General features: G+C 58.5%; 1 protein-coding gene across 2 annotated transcripts; it reads right to left on the bottom strand.

The window, feature by feature from the left end:
- Window positions 1-2,408: 2,408 nt before the first annotated feature.
- Window positions 2,409-7,520, bottom strand: ELF3 (E74 like ETS transcription factor 3). Of its 2 annotated transcripts, none has more exons than XM_042924815.1 (9): window positions 7,370-7,520; window positions 6,760-7,022; window positions 6,187-6,408; window positions 5,895-5,981; window positions 5,577-5,696; window positions 5,294-5,383; window positions 5,008-5,124; window positions 3,910-4,105; window positions 2,409-3,222 (listed from the first exon to the last, which is right to left on the bottom strand). In XM_042924815.1, exons 2-9 carry the CDS (start codon window positions 6,920-6,922, stop codon window positions 3,108-3,110), a joined length of 1,110 nt encoding a protein of 369 aa, XP_042780749.1. In that variant the 5' UTR covers window positions 6,923-7,022; window positions 7,370-7,520; the 3' UTR covers window positions 2,409-3,107. The 2 variants fall into 2 exon arrangements, with proteins under 2 accessions (XP_042780749.1, XP_042780750.1); XM_042924816.1 differs by having other exon boundaries at window positions 6,760-6,926.
- Window positions 7,521-9,103: the final 1,583 nt, after the last annotated feature.

Genomic DNA, 9,103 nt, shown 5'->3' with positions numbered 1-9,103 from the left:
CCGGCAGCACACCCGATCCCACAGACGCAGATAAGAGGTGACCAGCAGCCCGGGGCAGGACCTAAACAGCCCGGCCCCACCCCAGGAGACCCAAAGCCCTGGGCAGAGACGGGGCCCATCTCTGGGGGAGGGGGTAGTCCGGAGCTGGTGAGAGTTGGGAGCGAGGGTGGTTGACCCCTGACAGAGAGGACACCAAGGAGGGGGGAATGAGAGAGGCCAGGCTTGGGGCCTATGCCTGGGCTCTGCATGTCCTGAGGGGAAAGGTGGAGAGCAATTTTGGGGCCAAGACCTCTTGAATAAGAAACATGTCCCTTGGGGCGCCTGGGTGGCTTGGTCAGTTAAGTGCCTGGCTTCCACTCAAATCATGATCTCGCAGTTCGTGGGTTCGAATCCCATGTGCTGACAGCTCAGAGCCTGGAACCTGCTTCGGATTCGGCGTCTCCCTCTCTTTGCCACTCCCCCGCTCGAGTAAATACATACACATTAAAAAAAGAAAAAGAAGAAGACGAAGAAAGAAACATGTCCCTCATGTGGAGCAGAGGAACTCTCCCTGCCTCTCCTGGGTTCCCCGGGAGTACTGCCTGGAGGCAGGGGCCCTGGGTTCTGGTCTCTGCTCACCAGGCGGGGTGACCTTGGACCAGCTTCTAGCCTCATCAGGCACATGGGGACGCCCAGTCTCCTCAAAGGGCTGTGGCTGCGGATCAAATGAGATAATGGGGTGAGGAAAGCACCTCATAAACCGAAAACAGCAGGACAAAGGTCAGAGTGTAGTGCTGGGCCCATAGCCGCCTCCCAGCCCTTTGGCAGAGGATGAAGGGGCTTGGCCTCATAGTCCCAGCTCCATCCCAGCTCCCCTCCTCCAAACAGCCCCCCCCCCATAGTTCCAAGCTCCCCTCCCCAACTCAGACCCACCCACGGGTGAGCACCCACCATCAGTGTTTCCTTTTTTAGAGCTGAAGAAACTGAGGATCGGGGCCGTGTGCTCTAGGTTCCTAAAGGTCATCTTCCACTCTGGGCTAGGTGGCTTTAGGCAACCAGAGTCACCTCTCTTTAGGGCGTGAGGACCCTCAAGATAACACGGGTGAAGTTAGCACGATGAGCATCGGTCTCTCCAAGAAATGAGATTATTAAGCGACATTGCCAAAGGCTCCCCGGCTGAGAAGTGGCCTGGCCAGCATGGAAGCCAGGTCGGTTTCAGGCTAATCCTTCCCCTTACTCTCTTCGACTAACTTGCTGGCACAGCAAAAGGAAAATTTTTGTCCAAAATGGCTCCAGAAGAGTCTAGCTTCTTTAAGGACCCCACTACTTTCTCCAGCCAACTTCTCCGCTTTCCTTTCTACTATTCCTTGTTCCTCCAGAGCAAGCCCCACTCACACACACACATACACACGCACACACACGTCCGGTTTTCTAAGTTCCCTTCCTTACCCGCATCCTTCAGCTAATAACCGGTTATTTCGAAGGCAACTAAACAGCATTTCAAACTTACAAAATGCCTTTTTGTTGTGCTCTGTGGAATTTGAAGCCTCAGACTTAAGGAAATTTCCACTGGAAGATAATCTTTATAAGGAACCATACATACACCTATCAGTAAAACGTCCTCTCTAAAACCTGCTGCAATATCACTGTGGAGACAGAGTAACACAGTTCTGGAATCTACTGAGGATTACGTCAGCAGAGCCCGAACCCTGACGATGCTCCCAAGGACAGGCTACTACTATGGCACCAAAGTACTGTCCTAGTGACCTTGGCCGAGACACTGGCCCTATTGGACCTCACCTTCTGCATCTGTAAAATGGGAATGACAAATCTCATTTGGGGCGGGGAGTGGGCAAGATTAGGTGCGATAAAGTGCTGTCTGGCTCAGTGCCTGGCATACACGAGGCTGGCAAATGTCTATTCCTTCCCCCATTCTTCCTCATCAGGGATTCATTTTGTTTTCCCAGTTTGTGGCCAACTTGCCCAGAATGCTGAAGCATCTATCCCACAAGGCTGGATATGCAATTTTAGACTTCTTAGAGAGCACCGGGGGCCAAACCCCAGATTTATAGCAAGCAAGTGAGCCCAGGGGGCTGACATGGCCAAGGTCACTGGGGGAACGAGTCGCTGCAGCACGACTGGCCCAGTGTTCAGCAGGCTGAGCTCACACCCTAGCTTGCAGAAATCCTGCGAAGCTTTCTCAGCCCTCAACGGCCTGGCCTGCTTCCCTTGCTTTCCTCCCAGCCCCCAGGCAGCTGGTCTGTAAACCCAACCCTCCCGATCTAGGAAATCCATCCCTATCTTGCAAGTCTGCTTCTGCCTTCACCTCTAGCCCTGTAGACCTCCTGTCCTGGCTCCTTTCCTTCAACCCCATGACCTTATCCAATCCAGAGGCCCAAATTTCAGTACACAGGCAGCTAAAACAAAGGTTAGAAAAAGCCCAGAAGACACTTTATTGGAGGTCTCTACCTCCATTCACAGGAAAAAGGAGCCAGGAGCCCCATCCTCAGGGGCCCGGCATCTCCCTGCCCCTCATCGGCCCAGCCAAGGGCCGAAACAGTCAGTCAGTCTTGGCCACTAACACGTGGTGGGAGAGGAGTGGGGAGGGGAATGTCTTAGAAAAAATAGATCTCTATGTACATCTGACGTATTTATAGTACATAAATTAGGGAGTGCTCTGACCCCTGCCTGCAGAGTCCAAGCACGGAGGTGGAAGGCAGTCCAGAAAGCAGGTTCAGGAGGACCCCGTCCTGTCCCCTCTCACAGCACTCCTGGTGCTTCCCTTGGCCTCCTCGGCTCAGTCCGGGCATCTGGAGGAGGAAGGTGCTGTCCGTAGCCGGTGTCTGGGTTGGGTCTGAGGAGGCACCAGGTAAAAGAAGCTACACTTGCGGACAAGTCAGCAAGACGAGTCACCTCAAACCCCAGGGCTTGTAATTCCAAGAAGAGGGCAGAGAGGAGAGGCCACAAGCCCCGGATCCGAGGACGGTGGCTGACAGGATACCAGAGCCTCACAGCTTCTCTCCGCAGCACAGCCGGAGCATTGCCCAGATGCTGGGACCTGCTGGTCTTCCCAGGAGGGGCCGCAGGCCTCGAGTCCTTGCGTTTGGTCCTGGGTCTCGTTCCGACCCTCAGTTCCGACTCCCGGCAACTTCTTCCTCCTTCCAGCCGCTAGAGTTTTTGCCAAACTTGTAGACCAGCCGCCGGCCATCCACCCGCTCTAGGATTTCCCGTTTGTAGTAGTACCTGGGCGGGAAGAAGGGTGGTCAGAGGTACCCGGGTGGGGAGCCGTCTTGGACTGCGGATACCTTCCTCCACCTGGCCCAGCTATCCTCAGGTGACCTGTCCCCCTGGGCTCCAGCCCCAGCAACAGGAGTCTGATCCACTTCCTGTAGCTTTTCTTTCCTTCCCTCCTGCAAGAAGGAGCCGTTCTGCTCCATCGTGGCACTCTGGCCTAGAATGGTGTCCGAAGCACCTGGCCTTACCCTTGCTCGTTTAGATCTTATGGCTGGGTCCCAGGGCTGATCATGGAACCACATGGTTTTAGGGCTGGAAGCGCCCTTAGTGACAATTCAGGGGGAAACCGAGGTCTAGACAGGCAACTTAAGGAGAGCCAGGTCTTGGTGTGGGCCTCAGCTCACGCTCTTTTCACCACGGAGAGCTTTTCTCAGGACAAGCTTGCAGAGAGCGCAAAGAAATGTTGTCGCAGAGAGTTTCTGGTGTTTGCTGCACCAGCCTACTTTCTCCATGCCCTCCTTTAGTCCGTGACAGCGGCGGACACTGCTCTTATCCTCATTCTACAGGACGCAAACCTGCCAGACTATGGCAGTGGTCGGAGAGCGGGCCGTGGGAGCACAGGTTAGCTGTCCCCGGCAGCCTCAGCAGGTCCCCCAGGGTCTGGCTGGGTCACGAGGACCCCGGCCACCTGCTCACCTCATGGCTCTGCTCAGCTTCTCGTAAGTCATGCTGTTGTTCCTCTTCTTCTGGCCCCAAAGCTGGGCCACGGCCTCTGATCGCAGGAACTTGAAGACACCCTCTTGCCGGTTCTCCCACTTCATGAGGCCTTCATTGAGTTCCGGGTGGAGGAGGATGTCCCGGATAAACTCCCACAGGTGGGTGCCTCTGGGGGCTACAAGGCCAGACGCATCCATCAGTCAGCAGTCCAGGGGGTGACCCCTCTCCTCCGAGGCTGGGGGGCCCTGTCTGTCCCGGCACACAGCCTCCTGATGCCTGTGTAGTGTAAGGGCTGGTTCCCTCCCTCCCCCCCCGCCCCCACCAGACGGGGAGCACGTCTCACACAGCACAGATGTCTTACTCGCTCAAATATTGATCAAACATCTGGCTGGGATGGGAGAGTGACTGAGACGCACTACTGCCCTTGAGGAGCCCACGGTTCAGTGGGGGCCGCCGTTAAAAAGCAAACACGCCAACAGGTGGTGAGAACTTGGTGAGGACAGGACCGGGGAGCCGGCCCCAGCCCGGGGGACAAGGGGACAGCTTCCCGGGAAAAAATAGCTCCCTGAAGACAAGAAGCAAGCCAGGCCTAGCGCATAGGGGGAGACTGACTGCATGCGCGAAAGCACAGAGGCAAGAAGGAGCTCGGGGCCATCACCCAGTGGTGCCTGAGGCCCACGCATCCAGCCTGCAGACGGGGCACAGTCCTCTGCTTGAGCCCCCTGGGGCCCTTTGGGCCCTCCCAACACCCACCAGCTGCCTCCTCACACCACCAAGGGTGTCCCAGCGGGCAGGACAGAGCCAAGTGCAGAGAGAACTGGAGTGGGTGGGCAGGTGACCTGGGCTCTGGTCCTATGGGCCTTCCTCCAGGAGCCTCAGTTTCCCCCTCCTATCCAGGACCACCAACCTAGGCCCTGCCATTAGGTGCCACACAGCCCTGGGCCTGCGCACAGCCATGACGGCGGGAGGGAGGAGCAGCGTGGACGGCCAGCCATCACGGGAGAAAAAAGCACCAGCAGCGCCCCCCCACCCCGCCCCCCAGGCCTCACCACAAAGGGGGTGACCCCAGAAGCTCACCGTGCTTGCTCCTCTTGCCCTCCAGACACTCCCGAGACTCTTTGCTCAGCTTTCGGGGCCGACCCCGTTTCCGCTTCCCGTGCTTAGGATCCCCTTTCTTATAGTCAGGAAAGCCGTCTAAGAGAGGGGAGGTGGAAGGTCAGAGGGCAGGGAACTGGGGCTCTCAGGGGCAGCTCTTCTGCGGAGGAAAACCCTACAGGAGAGCAGGGAAGAGGGCAAGGACGGGCCCCGTGGGCACTGCCCATTGGGACACTCTCCCGGGGACCAGGAGGCTCCCTCCACTCACCCCTGGAGAAGAGTTTGCTGTCGGTGAGATCCAGATCCACATCACTTCCACCGGAGTCTGAGGAGTGGGGGCTCTGGGAAGTACCAGTCCCTAGGGGAGGCGGGGTCACAGTGAGTCCCCTTGCCAGCCCACGCCTGCCGGGGGATGGGCCACTGAGGGTCTCAGGACACGCTACCCAGCCAGCTCCTACTTGCCCCAGAAAGCCTGGGCTCTAGTGGCGGGAACCAAGGGCTCAGGAGTGTTTGGGGGAAAGGGAGGCTGTGGCCCAGACGAGGGTGCTTACCTGCAGTGGAGACATCGGAGCTGCCGGGGGAGGGGGCCCCGGTGCCGTAGCTGCCGGGGAAGTAGGGGCTGGTCTGCCGGCCCTCCTCAAGCACCTCTTGGCTGAAGGGGCTTCCCTGGTCTGGGAAGAGGTCAGGGTTCAGACAGAGCTCGGAGGAACAGGCAGGGACACTGAGCTCCCCAGAGGTCTAATGACCTGCTGCTTTTCTAGCCAGGGGAGACAGAGGTCTGGTGACAGAGGGTCAGCTCCAGTGCTCTAGGGAGAGGCAGAGACGGGATGGGACAAGCTAGGGGAAGGAGTGAGAAAATGGCTTCTCACCGAAGGGGCCCAGCGTCTCCTGGAAGGCCATGCTGTCCTTCTCCAGCAACTCAATGATCCAGCTGAGTTCATCGGGAAAGCTGGAAGCTGATGAGGAAGGGAGGAGGGGTCAGAGCCCAGGCTGGCATCGCACGGTCCCCTCGCCCCTCAGCGGCTCTTTATCTGTGCCCGCTGGCCTGGGGCTCCGGGTCCTTCCCACAGCCATGCTGACCTCAGCCTAGGGTGCGGGCCGGTCCCTAGAGCAGCCTCCCAACCGAGAGGGAGGCAAGGGCAGGAGGAGGCCTGGACTCACTGAGGTCCCACAGCTGGGAGTAGAGTTGGTCCCCCAGAGGCCCAAAGACCAGACGCAGCTCCTCGGGGGCACAGTTGCAGAGCGTGGCCCCGTCCATGTCGCACCGTGAGAAGTCAATGGAACTGGCGTCGTATTTGTTCTTCTCCACTTGGTAGCTGATCCAGTCCAGAACCTGGGCCTTTGACCAGAACTGGGGCTGCTTCCCCGACCAGCTGGCCTTCTCTGCAAGAGGCCGGGCACAGCGTCAGGTCAGGTCAGCTCGAGCCACCCGGCCCCTCACAGCCCATTTCTGGTGCCCATCTGGGTTTCTGTGTGGACCCCCCACCCCCACCTCTCAGAGGAGCCTCCCAGGAGGAGGGCCGGGAGATGGGGTTCGCAGCACCCTCGCCCAGCACCTCACTTAGCCGGGAACTGCCCCTCAACCCCAACACCTCAGCCTCTTACAAGCCAGCCCATGCCCCTAGCGCTGGAATTTGCTGGGGGGACCCTCCTCCCCGCCTGAAGTCTCCATTTATCTAACAGGTTCTTAGACGGATGGCTCTGTCTCTCCCCATCCCACCTGCTGAGACCCACCTGGGCCCTCCAGTGGCATCTGGGGGTTGCTCAGGGTCAGCACCAGGTCCTCAGCCCCAAAGGTGGCCGCAGCGGGAACAGAAGCCAGGGCGGGTTCCTCCGGGCTGTACATAGTACTGAAGTAGTTGCTGAAGACGTTGCTAATCTCACAGGTTGCAGCCATGAGGCTACCCGGGGAGAGAGGCCGAGGCTGGTGAGGACCAGGGTCCTCCCTTTCCCCTCTAGCTCTTCTGTTCTAGCCAAGCCTGGGGCAGAAGGAGCCCCTAGGGGCGGGGGGGACGTGAGGGTCAGTATCTCTTTGGACACCATCTCTTCAAGAGGGCTTCAAGATTTCAGAGCACGGTGTGGGCACTGGGCCGCCTGCTGGGCAACCCCCCCCCCCCCGCCCCGCCTCGGCCCACCTGGGTCCCTGAGTGGGACTGGCAGAGTCAGGGCCACTCTGTCCCTCCCAGAGACGGTGCCTCGGCGACCTTCAGGACACCCCCACTGCCCTACACTCCTGCTCAGGGGGGCTCTATAATGCGGAGCTGCAGTGGGTGGGTTTAGAACTAACCATCCACTTGACCTCTCAGGACCCAGGCTGGGGAATACGACAGGTGGGGGGTCCTACCTGAGTGGCGGGGTGTGGGTGTGGCAAGCAGGCAGGATTAAGGGACAGCGGGCCGGCGAGAAATCCAGGAGGCTAAAAGCTGCACCAGGTAGGTCTGGCCCGCACTCCCCCACCCGCCCTAAATAGAGGCGAGTGGGAGCTCCTCCCCGAGCCGGGCCCTTATAGCTCGCCTGGCGGTAACCTGAGCTGGTGGCTCATTGGACGGAGGGGATTTCCTGGCCTTTAGACTGGGCTTCTGGCCCCAGGTGATTTGCATATTTTGTGCCACTTGGCCCGGATCCTAGCAGGCGGTGCTGGGAAATCAGGCCCGGCTGGTTTAATGATTGTCAGAGTCTGTCATGTCGCACCCTCTGGGGTTGGGCACAGGACACTGGCCTGGGCGGGTGGCAGGAGAGTTGCTGGGGTGGGCATCTGTACTTTCGGCCATCCTCTGGCGCAGGAAATTCCTCAGGGGGGCCAGGCCAGGGATGGGCTATGAGGGGAAGGGGGAGGGGAACCTGGTAGAACTGGGTCGGAAGGCTGCTGGTCCCCCAAATGGGTGGAGAGCTGTGGACAAGGGTGCCTAGCAGGGAGAGCAAATTGTGTGGTTTAGGGAATTTTCCTACAACACACAGGATTAGGGCAGGAAGCCTCTCCAGGCCTAGGCAATATTCATGGGCTCATACCGGGTGGGGGCCGCGACTGCCAGCCTAGCCTCAGGGCCCCATTGTCCCCAAAGTTCCCGTCGGACCCACCCTACGGGCATCTCCTTTGGTGGTAAAGTCTTGGCTTACTTTGCCTACCTGGGCCCCATGCAATCATCAGGGTCGCTGCAGCCACTTCTGGAGAGGCCTGGCTGTCCCTAAGCCCCTGCCGGAGTCCCTGGAGCCTCGGGGCTGCTGCAGGTGCTGGAATCCTCGTGGCCCTGTTTATTATTCCTCCGTCCAGTCTCCTGGGCTCCACACCCTCGGTCCAGTTGACTAGTACCTGTCTGCTACCCTCTAGTGGCCAGAGGTCTGGCTCCCTGGGTCACGGCATTCCATGAAGGGACCGCTCAGTATTTACCATTTGCGAGGCACTTGTAACATAGTCTCCACTTATTCCTCACAGAAACGCTGTAAGGAATGTATGATCGTTCCCATTTTGTGGATGAGCAAATCGTAGCTCACAGGGGTTTCATGACTTGCCCAGGCCACACAGAGCTGGTTAAGTGGTGGGGCTGAGTCAGTCACCCACCGGCTGGGGCTCTTTCCAGATACCGTGTGTATCCTGGCTTCAGGGTCCTCCCGCTCAGCTGCTCGGCCAGACCCTTGCCCTCCCTACGGGCACAGTGAGTCCTTCATGTCTGTGGTCCCGTCTGTGAATGCAAACCCCACTGGAGAGCCTGAGCACGGGCAGTATAGGATGGGCAGGAAGCAGGAGACTTGTGTTCAGGTGACTCCCCAGCTGTGCGACTCTGCTGGTCTCCCCACGTGTAAAGACAAGGCTTTTTGGACTTCATAATCCCTAAGATTTCTTCCAGCTCTAGTTTTTTATGCATCTAAAGTGTAGGGATAGGAGTATCTCTTTCCCCACTTCCTTTGTTAATGCCACAACCCTGGGTGGTTGGTGACCAAGCTCGGCCTCAGTGGGTGAAATGGTTACTCAAACAAATGGTGGCTCCACCTCCAGAGCTGCCCCTTCTTTGACTCTACAGCCAGAGGACTCAGAAGTCCATCTCCAGGAATCTTCTCCTCTTTGTCCGAAACTGCTGGG

The sequence above is a fragment of the Panthera leo genome, chromosome F3 (genome assembly GCF_018350215.1).
Source record: "Panthera leo isolate Ple1 chromosome F3, P.leo_Ple1_pat1.1, whole genome shotgun sequence".
Classification (NCBI taxonomy): Eukaryota; Metazoa; Chordata; class Mammalia; order Carnivora; family Felidae; genus Panthera; species Panthera leo.
This window is presented reverse-complemented; position numbering and strand designations above follow the sequence as displayed.